Genomic DNA, 13,900 nt, shown 5'->3' with positions numbered 1-13,900 from the left:
AAAACAAAAAACAAACAAAAAAAACCACCATTTTTCCTTGATTTGATAATATACGTTGTTTTTATATTTTCACATTTCTGAAATCAGGATGCATCCTACAATTTTGATTGGCAGCATTTTCTTCTTTCTTGGTGATACACAAAATAATGATACATCTTACAGTTGATAACATCTTAGATTCAGTGAAATACATTTGGTAAAACGTTATCATTTTTCAGGACTTTTAATGAATTTCTCAGCCACTGAATTTAACACAAGGTATTTCCAGAACACTTTAGTTCATCCAGACGTATGGTGTCATGCAGATCATGTGTCTAGGTATCTCATTGCTCCTCGCTTTTCATCTCAGTGTCTTGGAAGGGATCTTCTACAAAGATCCAGCATGCTGTTTCACCTCTTGGCCACCAGAGGGAGAGAGTGCATGGAGAGGGACAGGTTTTCAGGCTCCTCGGCTTTTGCTCTCTCAAACCTTTCCTGCATGCCCCCTCTAGAGCAGTCTGAAACTCACTGGAACTCCACCTGCAGGGTCAGAATAGAGGAAAAGGCCCCTTCCAGAACAATGGCAGCCTCATTATGATGTTTGCAGACCCACGCTAAAAATCAGCTGTGGTTTAAATGAGCTCCTTCTGGGAATCAGGAGAGGTGCTAGACGTGGTAGAGTTCTGCCTCCAAAATGCAGGGCTTGTGGGCAGCCCCACACTGTTCTTAAACCACTCAAGACTCATGAGACCCCCGTGATTCGTAAAGCTCTCCAGTGAAGTGTTCCCACTCTAGCAGTTACCTGTAGCTTTCTGCCATTCCTTCCATCTACCTTCCCTCTTTTGTTCCTTTCTTCCCTCCTTCCTTCCCTCATTTAACTCTTTATTTATCGAACACCTACGATGTGCGAAGAGCTGAAAATTCAGCAGTAAACAGAGCATAGAAAGTCACTGTCCTCATGCATCTTAAGTTCCGGGGTGAGGGGTGGAGGGTAGATACTATTCAAATAAATATACAGATAAATAAATCATTGCATAGTGCAAAAAAAAAATGCTATAAGGAAAAATACTGGGTCCCCTGAGAGCATGTGACAAGAGAACACAGTGGGTGCTGGAGGGGGCATCTGGGAAGGTTTCTCTGAGACAAAGCCTGAAGGAAGAGTAGGAGTTCCCAGGTAAAGAGCGAGGGAGAGGCCTTCCAGGCAGATGAACCAGCTTTTGCAGAGGCCCTGAGATGCAAAAGCACTCAACACCTTCTAGGCACTAAAAAGAGGCCAGTGTGGAGCCCAGAGACGAGAGCCAAGAGAGACACAGGATGGACTAAAGCGTAACGGGAGCTCGCTGATGCAGACCCTAGCACATCATGTTAAAGCCATATTTTTTCATCTGTGGTCACTGAAGATATTTAAGCAAGGAACTGACGTAAGTGGATTTGAGTGTTAATATGACAACTCTGGTCTCCCTGTAAGCATGGCTTAGAGAAGAAATCTGAGAAGAAATGAGGTGTCTAATGGGGCGTTACCAGAGAAGTGGTAAGAGGTGAGGGCAGTTAAATGGTAACATTGGACGTAGAGGTGTATTTTCGAGATAGAATTACTGGATTTGGAGAATGGAGGAGAAGGGAATACTAAGTTTGACTCCTGAGATTTCTGAAGGAGCAGCTTGGAAAGTGGCGAGGACTCGTCCTGGGATGTGCCCCTTGGAGGGAAGAAGACGGGACCTGGGAAGGGAGTTACGAGTTGCTTCAGTCTATTCATTTTAAGCTACTCCTGGAATATCCACTTGCAAGGGTAAAGCAGAGAGTTAAGTCTGAGTCCAGTTCTCAAAACTGGGATGGAAATATTAGATTTTGGTGTCACAGGCATACAGATGGAAGCACAAAATCATGGCAAGAGCTGAGTTCCCCTGGGTAGGAGCATCAACGAAAAGAAAATGGCCCAGAACAAAGCTCTGCAGAAAGCACATATTACAGGAGGAGCCAGACAAGGGGAGTGTGAAGGAGCAGCCAGAGAGAGGCTTGAGTACAAAAGCTGAAGGGAGGACAGTGTGTCTAGCGGGTTGCTCACTCCAAGAAACTCCAACGAGCAGTCTAGTGACGTGGGGACTGAAGCATGTTCGGATTCACCAACATGGAGGTCTTACAAGAAGGGCAGTAGTGGTGGGAACCAGAAAAATGCCAAGCGTTAATTTGAGGATGGCAAGCATACGTTTAAAGTGAAAGTAGCCTACCCAGTTATGCACTATTTCTCTAGCAATGTTCAGTTGCTTGATGAAAGCATGGGAAAGATGGAGAGTTGGGTTACCTTGGCTGGGATTTAAATACACAATAATGAGGGAGAGAGTGAGGAGTGAGCGAGTTGAAAGAAGGAAAATGACATGAAATGGAAGTCGGTTAAGGAGGGAAGGAGAGCTAGGGACCTGGTGAAGCTAAGGGGTTGGAGGAGTCCAGATGACAGGGCTGTGTCAAAGCACGTCCTTGAGCAGCTGAGCCGGAAGTACAGGAGGTGGTGACCAGAGGAGAGAATCAGACTTTTGAGACTTCACAGTTTGTATGATAGCAAGTCCATGTGGTGATTATAGAAATGTGTGGCTAAAAAGAAGAGGTAGGTTGAGTCACTGGCGATGAGGCAAACAATGATCTGCCAAGTCAGAGAAGAGTAATGAGTTAACGTCAATGAGGTCGTCAACGCCAGGACGTGGAAGTTGCTGAAAATTATTGGAGTGGAGGTGAAGATAACTATTAGGAGCCCCTAAAATCTCACTGAATGGGAGAGTGGCCAGAAGTCAGCAGCACAGCAACAAGCAGTTAGAAAGGTGGTATACACCTCAAAGAAGAGGGGTGTCTACACAGGCAAGGTACATGGTGGTCCGGAAGCAACAGCAAGGAACAAGAATTCCTCTCATTGGGAGCAGAAGAGGAAATAGCCCAGGGAAATGGTACTGATGCAGGTATAGAAAGAGGGACATCATCCCCTCTGGACAAGAACTCTGCAATCCTTTAGCAATGTCTGCAATTGTGAGTATAAGTAGTGCTAGCACCCATGCTAGGGCTCTGCAATCACTGTCCTAAGATGTACTGTCCTGCAACTTGGGGAGGCAGCATGGAGCGATGGGCAATCCTCTAGATCCTATTGAGAGGAGGTTGTGTACAGGTCCAAAGCCACCTCTCCACAAAACAATAAAGTAAATGAAGACATAACTGATCCGGAGGAGGCTAAAGAAGAATGGCTAAGATAGATGACTGAATGGGAAGGAGAACAGTATAGCACTACCATGGGGCAGCCAGAATAAACCAGGAAACTGAGGACTTGGGCAGAAGTTGCTCCAAAAACAAACCATGGCATAAGACCTGGCCCTAGTGCTTGAGGGAAAATGAGTCCCACACAGAGCGGGAAGGATGCCAGACTTGTGCACGTGGATTCCAATAGATTATACTAGAGCTTCTTACTAGTCCTGGGGAAGGAAAAAAGAGAAGGAGCTGGAAAGAGCCCTAAGGGCAGAAGATAGAGAAGGGAGACTAGAGGTCAACTGTAAGAAATATAGGCTCCATAGCAGTTAAGAAAACAAGTTTCTCGTAGATCTCCACTCAGTTGGAAAACCCAGATCAGATCTATGTGTATGTACCAAGGGGAAAATATATGTACAGCTAACTACCACAATAAGATAGGAAAAGGAACAATATGAAAGGTAGAAAGATTATTTCAGTGATCAGAAAGAAAAGAGCGACATCTATTCTAACTGGATGGTCAGGAAAATCTTCACAGTGGAAATGGACTGTCTTCTGTACTTGGAAGAATGGGGGGATTTTGAAAAATAAAGGTCACATGGGTGGAGGAGTGGCCCCAGGCCTTTCTGGCAGCACAAGCTACTGGGACAGTAAGTCTCAGGTGTGACAGGACAGACCTTGTGCCTCCTGAGGCCTCTATCCCACCTCAGCCAAGTCCCTCTGGGTCCGATCCTGACTCAGCTGTTCTTTCCCTTTCCTTTCACCAGTTGCATGAGCAATGAGCAGCCACCCCCTGAAGGAGATGTCTGATACTCACAGCAGCCCTCTCCTGCCAGAGCCTCTTTCCAGCAGATACAAACTCTACGAGTCAGAGTTTACCAGCCCTAGCTGGCCCTCCAGCCCCCAGGATACACACCCGGCCCTGCCCCTCCTGGAAATGCCTGAAGAAAAGGTGAGGAATGTCCATCCATCCCAGGGTGTTTCCTAGGTGTGTGTGTGTTGGTGGAAGTGGGGGAGGCGAGGGGGTGAAAGATGCAGCTTTCTCAACTATGCAGAGCATGTCTTATTTACTGCCTGGAAGGGCCACTGCCCAAGAAGATTCTGCCCCTCGTCAATACATGGTCACACCGCTGATCAGTCCTCCTTGGCCTAAGAAAGAAAATATGGCTGAGTGTGCAACATGATTTTAAGGACAAATAGCGAATGTACATACTCATCATACACCAGTCTTCCAATCAGTCTCCAGAACCTTTCCCCTTAGACTTGCCTCCTTGAATTACCTGTTGTTTCCAAAAAGAAGCCCTTCAATCAAATGTCGATCTTTAGCACGCCCTGAACACAGTGGCCCAGAGGAAACCTGGCTATAGCTACTGATACAGTGAGAGGGATACAAGCTAACAACAACAAACCCTGCGGACAGGGGAGAATCTGATTTCCAGAATTGTCACAGTATATTATTTAAAACATCCAGTTTTCAACAAACAATTATGGCACATGTTAAGAAACAAGAAAGCATGGAATGAGGGAAATAAAGCAGTCAATATAAACTGTCCCTGAGGAAGCCCAGACATTGGACTTACTAGAAGAAGACTTATTTACACCTTAAATATGATCAAGGAACAACAGCAGCGAAACATGTCTACAGAACTAAAGCAAAGTATGAGAAGGATGAGGGCAATTTCTCACCAAATGGAGAATATCGATAAGGAGGACATTATAAAAAAGAAACAAGTGGAAATTCTGAAGTTAAAAAGTATAATAATAGAAATGAAAAAAAATTTTTTAGAGGAGCTCAACAGCAGATTGGAGCAGTCAGAAGAAAGAATCAGAAAGTGTAACTACAAGTCAATTGCTGGCTTGTTTTTTGTCTGATGGCTTTTCTGAACTAATTCCGGAAAGTCTGTATTCTTTGTCATTTGTAGCCACAAATGTCTCTGCTTGGTTAGCCTCATGGTCCACTAATGATTAGACACAGATTTTCTTAGATGCCTGGAGTCAATAAGCCTCCCATTCTTTATTGAAGGGATCTGTGTGCATGTTAGGGTATATCTTCAACAACGGCCCTGGTAGTATTCAACTCCACCCTAGCCTTCACTTCCTGCTTGCGTAGAGACTCAAACTCAGCCAGGTGAGAGGTTAAGATCTTGTCAGTTCTCTCTGGAGCATGCACACTGGCCTGGGCATGTGCCTGCCTTACAAATGCATGAGGCCTCCTACAGTCCCAGGAATCTGTCCAAGCTTTGTAAAACCCCTTTTGACCATCTCTTTCCCCAGTTTTCCCTTTTACGCTTTTTGATTAGCCTATTGCTTCTCCAACCACCTTAGGCACAATTTTTTTCCAGTGTTCTCACTGCTTTTATGGAGGAGAGAATTTGTGGAGGTCTTTACTCCACCGTTTTCACTGATATCCTCAAGACATTTAAGATTTGACACAGGAAGGAGGTTGGAGAAATCTGTATACCATCGATGTACAATAAAAATATAATGGGAGCCACATATGTACGTTTCAATGTGTATGAACCACAGTTTTAAAAAGTAAAAAGAAGTAAGTGAAACTGATTTTAACAATATATTTTATTTAGCCTAATTTATATCAATATACATTATTATTTCAATATATAATCAATATAAAGTATCATTGAGATAGTTTACACATTCTTTTTTTATACCATGTCTTTAAAATTCACTTAGAGCACATCTCAATTCAGACTAGCCCCATTTCAAGTGCTCAATAGCTACACGTCCCATTGGCTTCCATGCTGGACGGCAGAACTTTAGAGCAAGGAGTCCTGACTAAGCAGTCCACAGATAGAATTGAGGTCAGTGTGACCTTAGATGAGTAGGATAATTTATCTTTATTTTCACTAACCTCCAGTGAACTTTAGCTTTTACTTCAGTTATAAATATAGTCAATGAAAAGCAGTTATATTAGTAGTACCTGGATTTTTGTCATTGTCACAGGTTGGGTCCCCCTAGGAAGCTGACTTGAAGATGGAAATTTGCATGTAAGAAGTTTACTGGGGAACGCCATTGAGACCAATAGTTGTAGAGAAGTAAGGCAACAGGATTAGGCCGAGAAAGTTGAGCGGTGATACAATCGCAATAAAGACCTCAGCTGATCCTATGGTGAGCCATGGAGGTGGGATGGCTCCACAGAACCGTCCTGAGTTGGAGTGAAGAGGCTCCATATATTCACTCATCACTACTTTGAAATTGTAGTAGCTGTTGGCTCTATCGCACCTATACGTGCATTGCCATCTTTTTAGATACTGTGATCATTGCATTTCAATATAATGGGTTTTCTTTGTAATCCTATTTATTTTATTCATTTACAAACAGTATTCTGGAAAGAAGTCCATAGGCTTTCCAAACTGCCAAAAAGGGATCCATGGCACAAAGGGTTAAGAAACCCTGCTGTGAAGGATGGATAATAATCCTGGGAAGAGCAGGCACTCTAGGTAGCATTAGACAATGGATATGTGTCAGGATGGTTTATATCAAAAAAAACTGACAACCTTCTTTATCCCCAAATGTCCCTGCTCTCAAAAATCTATATTATTTGATATTTTGTCATGGCTTCTCCTGAAAGGATCTCCGGTCATCCAATGAAGAGAGCCACATTGTGAAAATTGAAAAACCCAATGAAAAGAGTAAAAGAAGAGAAAGCGGAGCAGCCCACCGGGGCTCTGCAGGCCAGGGCGGCATCAGTCTCTTCCAAGCCGTGGGCTACCTCACGGGCGAGATGAAGGAGTGCAGGAGCTGGCTGAAAGGTAGGCAAAGGCCCTCGGGGAAGAAGCAGCCAGGCCAGGCCAGGGAGATAGCCCGCCTTCGGCCATGGACTGAGAAAGCTACCCGTTCACTCACCCATGGTGAGGGTTCCCACAGTTGGGGTGCTCCAGCCCTGAGTTGACTTTGGGTGGGCATGATATACCCTACTAACCTGGAATTCCCATAGTTTCAGAATCAGATGCATCTCTCTAAGTTTAGTTCTTTGCAGATTCTTCATTTCTATGTGGAATAGATATAGGACAACCATTTAGCAAAATATAAACCACTTTCCAAACAAGTTGAATGGTCATTCCTTCACTTTTCCATAACCATTTATTATGTGCCAAGAAAACATTGGCATCACCCTCCCCAATGTTCCAGGGTTCTTTCCTTAGTCTTCCTTCTCCTCATTTCCCTAAACTAAAGGCTCCAACAAACGCCCCTCACCTCCCTGTCCCCACTTGCCCCTACCTGTGCAGGCTGTCCTGGAAACCGAAGCAGAGAATGACACAGAATGCTATGTCCCCTCTTCTACATCTTGCTAACCCCTGAGTCCTGACTCAATACTGTTGTTCACAGCTGGGCTAAAATGATTTCTGTCCCAGCTTCATTTCTCCAGACTACTGTCTTTGCTGCTCAGATACCAGCCCTCAACTGGGTAATACAGCACTACACAAAAAGAGTTTCCTTCCCGCTCCACCCTTTCCCTTGGACCAATAAAGTTTCCCTTGGAATGGTCCTGGGGCTTCCTTGCCAGCCAAGCTAATGGTTGGGATGGCATTAAGTTGGTCTCAGCACAGTGCCTCAGTCTGTAAGGCAAAACTAACACCTACTGCAGACTGATGGCTGGGCCACTCAGAGACGGGCTGGGTGCCAGGCCAAATGAGGGAAAATATCCTGGCTCATGCATCCCTGTCTTTGTTGCCACGCCAAGCAGGGGTCCCGCAGGGAAGCACCGGATGGACCCTGCTGATGGCTCTGCCTGTCTTTTCAGATAAGCCGCTGGCCCTCCAGTTCACAGACTGGGTCCTGAGGGGGACTGCTCAGGTAATGTTTGTCAACAACCCTCTCAGCGGATTCATCATCTTCATAGGACTTCTGATCCAGAATCCCTGGTGGACGATTGCTGGGGGCCTGGGGACAGTAGTCTCGACCTTAACTGCCCTCGCCTTGAGCCAGGACAGGTGGGTCTCTCTCTATGTTGGTCTTGTGTCTTGGGGCAGACCAGTTTAGAGGTGTTTACTCAAGTGGTCAGCCAACCTTCTCCTATCAGCCAGCCCAAGGTCTCCTGAGTATCAACTTTGGACAGGTCCATGGAGGTCCTTACAGAATTAAACTACTATGCTCACAGCAAATGAAAGTACCAGGCTCCATTTGACTATGGAGCCTTCTAGAAACACTCCCTCAAAGGCAGGTGCAGAGGAACACTTAAGCAATTCTTCCCTCATGGAGCTTACAATATCGCTGAGAGGGATAAGACTAACAGGCAAGAAATGTCTCTGAATAATTCAAGACAGTACGTAATGGAGAGTTCGGAGACGGCAGACATCACTAAGTGTTGGGAAGATTACAGAGGGCTGTCTTTGAACTAGAAACAGTGGATATGGGAGAGAAGAAGGAGGCCAGAGGAGGGGTGGGGAGCAGTGCTGAGGTGGCACAGAGGAAGGGGAACAAGCAGGAACTCTGGGAGGCATGGAGGCAGGCTTGGGGGAGGGCCAGCCCTGCATTGGTGGCTGGCTACAAAGTCCAGTAACAATAACTAACATTTTATAGAACTGGACTATTTCCTCTGACTTTACCATATGTTATTCCAGTAATTCCCAAACTTTCTTGACAGCCAGAATCAATCACTGGGGTAATTGTCAAGGAAAGTAACTTCTCAGTCCCACCCACTGCCCCTCCCCACAGAGATATTGTGATGCAGTGGATGTAGAAGGGCATGTTTTAAATAAGATCCTTCTGGGCGCCTCTAAAGGTCAGAGAAGTTTGGGAATGCCCATATTCTTAGTGTTTTGTTTTGTTGTTTTGTTTTCCATTTGGGAGTCACCAACCCAACTGTGGATCATAAACTAATTGTCAACATCATTTAAAAAAATTAACATAATAGAATAGAAACATTAAAGTAATCCATATGGAGTACACATAAATATTATGTTGTGAAATTTCTGTTTCATTTGTGTTGGTGCGTGTGTATGTGTGATTCTTACCACCACCTCACAAGGCAGACAGTGAAGGTAAGACGGTAAGAGGGTGCACATTTTGCATGTGAGAAAAAGGAGACTGGGAGGGTAAGTTGGTCACCTAAGGTGCCACAGCCAGTGGGTGGCAGGGCTTGAGCTTAGACGTGTGGCCTGCATATTCTAGGCTGGCAGTCAGTGCTCTGTCAAGTGGAAAGATAGGCAACATAGCCAGTTGTCCCATGGTAAACCGAGAGTAACGAGAGTTATCAAAGTTAGTTGTGTTGCAAACAACATCGCACTCCTCCAGGTCCACCTGACATTCTGGATTCCACCGAGGCGAATGCATGGGTCAGCTTGTCTCCATGGAAAGCTGCTCATGTATCTCTAAGGTGGCCTTGGGTGACCACTCTGATTCTAGCTAGCTGGGCGGCCATCAGTGGTCGGAAAAATGAGAAGCTGAATTGTTCTGGGTGCAGGTCTGGTGGGATGAGATTTTGTATCGCTGTTTCCTTCAGTGGGTTCCCAGTTCCTTGCTCCCACTTGCTTATAATTGTCTGGGCAGCTGGCATAGAATTGGCCCCCTGACAGGATCAACTCTTGTCTTACTGCCTCATAAACATTTGCTAAAACTTACCGGGCGTAAACTCTGTCCAGCCCATGCCTCCTTATCTTTCTGACCTCGAGCAGGCACTTCCCCTCTCTACCCTATTGTCCTCATCTATAAGATCCATCCATGGTTCACCTTTTAAGAGCCCACGTCACTTCCTGCTCTGACAATCTGATTCTCTGATTTTCCTCCTGACCATAAGCTACTGATAAACGCACTAAGCCATTCAAACAGTCACTTCACAGACTACAGTATTATCAGGGGAGACAAGTGCCAACCCTGCCTAATCCTTAGAAAGATATTGATTAACAACTTAAGACAAATTCGCATCAGATAAAGACCCAACCCCTCAACTTGGTTTCCACAGCCTTCTCTGATGGATCCCCCCTACCTACCACTCAACATCCCACTCGTTCCCCGTTGAGCACTTGTGCTTCTGTCCATCTAATCCTATCATTCCTTCAAATCCCTCCTCCTCTAGAGCGCCAACCCCAATTGCCCCAGTGTACTCTGATCCTTTCTCTCTAAACAACCACAGAACATGCTCCATTACTAGACTGAACTGTGTTCTAATCACTTTCTGAGTCTTCTCTCCCTGGCTGTTTTACACATGTTCAGGACGAGAAGTCCAGTGCAAATGTTCCATATTCCACTCTAGTGCCTACAAAAGATTTGAGCTTCATTGCTGGTAGGTCAGTACCATGTTCTATACCACTGGCTCAAAGCTGTAGGCACCCTGCTCTACATCCATACACACACAGCCTTCCAAAGAGCCATGACTTCACTCTCCGCCATGAACCACTGACACAGCTGCATATCCTAGTCAAAACTCCCCCACCGCACCGCCACCCCCTCCTCCAGCACTCCAAGCCCACTACCCCTCCCCCACTAGTCTGGAGACTGTACTTGCCAGATAGTAGCTCAAGGTCAGTGACACTGATGTGGCAGTGTCCTGATGGAATGTGATCCTAATGAAGATCTTTTTCACATAGGGTTTGAGCCTAATTTTATATTTTTGATGGTCAGAGCAGGGACACAAATGGGAAAATACAGAGAAAAAGCAAACACACTTTTAAAAAAAAAAAATGATTTTCTCAAAACCCGGGTGTCTGCTCCTCGGGTAGTTACTCTGGTCCCAAGGGGATTCCTTCCCAGGCCCCTGCCTGTCTGCAGCTGCCCAATATCTTCCTGGCCTCCATCCCCACCCAGCCCCATCTCTGACACACACACACACACACACACACACACATACACAGACGTGCATACTCGTGTGCACACACAACTTCCCGGTGTCATACCTCAGGTTTCCGTTAGATTTCCCTCTAGACGTAGCAATCTGAAACTCCTGTAAGAAGCAAAGCGGAGCTTAGACACAGAGAAGACAAAAGTGCATAATTTAATTCTGGATGAACACAGGTAATTAAGGTGTGTGTGTGTGTGTGTGTGATCTAGGAAGGTGTTGGAAGCTATGTGATTGCCCAACATTCACCGAATAAACTGACTTGTTCTTGTGAGTAGCAGGAGGGAGGGACCACGAAATTCAGATCCAGAGTAACTCTGTCTCCCCCCAGGTCGGCCATTGCCTCAGGCCTCCATGGCTACAACGGGATGCTGGTGGGATTGCTGATGGCCGTGTTCTCCGAGAAGTTAGACTACTACTGGTGGCTTCTGTTTCCTGTGACCTTCACAGCCATGGCCTGGTGAGACCTCCTTTCTGCTCACAGACCCACAGGGTTCCAACATGATGATGGCTTACACCGGGTGGGGACATGCCCTGTCCTGGGGCCCAGTGTCTTCATAGGCAGACTAGTTTGTCTCAAAAGACACGGTGGAAGTCCATGAGATCAGCTGCAACCCAAGGGGATTGCTTTTGAATTCAGAATGGCAGGGACCCTTTAAAGCAGCAAAGCACCACATGTTTTTTATTGTGCTGATATTCTTCCTTGAAGGATAGGCTTCGTAAGAAAGACTAACATTTATGGAATATTTCCTACATGCACAGTGCTAAGTAAGCTAGGGCTACCGTGTTTCCCCGAAAATAAGACCTAGCAGGACCATCAGCTCTACTGCGTCTTTTGGAGCAAAAACTAATGTAAGACCCGGTCTTATTTTGCTATAATATAAGACCCATTATTATATTATAGTAAAATAAGACCGGGTCTTACATTAATTTTTGCTCCAAAAGACGCTTTAGAGCTGATGGCACGGCTAGGATTTCTTTTTAGGGAAACACGATATTATTGGCGCCAATTTATAGAAGGGAAGACTGAGGCATGCAGAGGTTAATAACTTGTCCCCTGGTCATACTCTGTAAAAGTCCTTGATGCTGCCATTCTGGACTCAGAACCTGCACTATTAAACTCCAGGCTATATGGGAACCATCGATCCTGTGGCCCAACCAAGATCCAAAAGCTGAAACCTGGCTTGTGAGAGAGGCAGAGAGCTTTCTTGGAACAGAACATCTATATCTAAAGCAGAGAGTCTTTGAGAAGCATCAGTTGAGATGTTGTTGTGCAATCACCTCATTTTGCAGAAGGAATAAAAAAGCAAGATGGAAGGATCGTAAGAACAAATGTTCACTGAGTGAAGGGTGTGCCAGGCCTTTTACTCATATGAGCCTTAGCTCACTTGAATTTGTAGCAGGTCTGTCGTGTCTGAGGGGTACCTGTGGCATGGCCATGTCACACAGTGACAGGAAGCCGAGGCCCTCATCCCTTGTGCTCACCTCCCCTCAGACATGCTGAGTGGTTTTTAACATCTCTAAGAAGTAAATGTCTTTCTTTGGTTTCGAAGTCTGGAGTTATTAAAAGCAGTTAGTTTAATTTAGTTTAAGTATTATTCCATTACTTTTTACTAGTACCTGCAAATAAATTACTACATTAAGCATTCTGGGCAATTTATGTTTCTTCTTAGGCTTTCTTTCTTTCTTTATCTGTCAGGACAAACAGCTAAAACAGTCATTTCTGTGGAGATTTCCTTAATGTCCCCCACACCCACCACCCACCCCCTATGCGAGGAGTAGGAGAACGTGTCTTCATTTGCATACATGTGGTTTATAACTACATAGATGAAGCCCGAGGCACAGCTCCTCAGCTGCAATGCACTGGGTGATGGTTTGTCTCCAGCACTCCCACCCCCACCCACTTCCCAATTTTAAAGACTAAACACCACGGAGCACCCTATTCTGGGCTGAGCTGTGTCCTACAACGTTAATTGTTCATGAATCTCATGTAGTCCTTGAAATCCAACCCACAGGGTAAGTATTGATAGTGGTTTTTTCCAGGTTTATCCAACAAACAAATATTTGCTGAGTGCCTGCTATGTGCAGGGAATATTCAGAATGCTGGGGGGTCATTGTGAACAAGCGAAGGTCTCTATCCCCTTAGAGCTTACATTCTTCTTGGCAAAGATAGATCATTTCACGATGTGATAAGTACTTTGAGGAAAGAAAAATGGGGCAAATGGGACAGGGAGTGATTCCAGACATGGGTGGTCAGGAAGGTCACTTTGCAGAGGGGATATTTGACCTAGGTTATATATAAGAAGGCATCTGCCATCTGAAGATCTGGGTGAAGGAAAAAGACCCCACCTGGAGAAGTGTGATGTGTTCAGGAAATAAGACCAGTGGGGCACAAGCCCTGAATGGAGGAGGAGTGGCAGGAAGTGAGGGCAGAAGTGGACAAGGGCCAGACCCTGTACACCTTGTAGATCCAATAAGCCTCTTGATTTTGATTACAACTCTAATGAGAAGCAGTGAAAGGGTTTTAAGCAGAGGAGTGATAAGATATGGTTTAAATTTAAATAAAGCACTCCGCTTGCAGTGTAGAGAGTGGATTTTAACTGGAGCAAGAGTGGAAGCTGGCGGCACAGTAAGGAGGGTGCTGCAATAACCCACGAGGGATGCGAGTGGTTTGGACTAGGGTGATATCCAGGAAGGTGGTGAGAAAGGGTTGGGCTTGCATATATTGTAAGGAAGGTAGAGGCAACAGGACTTCCTGAGAGGCTGTGAAATGGGATAGGGGTGAGGAAAGAAGACACAGATACTCCCTCCTATAATTTGCCTGAGCTCCTGGATTGATAGAGAAGACCAAAAAAAAAAGAAAAAAATTTAAAACAAAGAACAGGTTGGTGGCAGGAGACA

At 45.3% G+C, this 13,900-nt stretch overlaps 1 protein-coding gene across 4 annotated transcripts in view; it reads left to right on the top strand.

Moving 5' to 3' along the window:
* Positions 1-13,900, top strand: part of SLC14A2 (solute carrier family 14 member 2) — a 421,518-nt gene that overhangs the window by 366,663 nt on the left and 40,955 nt on the right. For all 4 annotated transcript variants that reach the window (XM_019739713.2, XM_019739711.2, XM_019739714.2 and 1 more), the window contains exons 4-7: positions 3,972-4,156; positions 6,794-6,974; positions 7,967-8,156; positions 11,331-11,459. In XM_019739713.2, the coding sequence (XP_019595272.1) occupies positions 3,983-4,156; positions 6,794-6,974; positions 7,967-8,156; positions 11,331-11,459 (674 nt within the window). In that variant the 5' untranslated portion in view covers positions 3,972-3,982. The remainder of the gene's footprint in view (positions 1-3,971; positions 4,157-6,793; positions 6,975-7,966; positions 8,157-11,330; positions 11,460-13,900) is intronic.

This window comes from Rhinolophus sinicus, linkage group LG09, assembly GCF_036562045.2.
Source record: "Rhinolophus sinicus isolate RSC01 linkage group LG09, ASM3656204v1, whole genome shotgun sequence".
NCBI lineage: Eukaryota > Metazoa > Chordata > Mammalia > Chiroptera > Rhinolophidae > Rhinolophus > Rhinolophus sinicus.
Note: the sequence above shows the minus strand (reverse complement) of the source record. Positions and strands in the feature narration are given on the sequence as shown.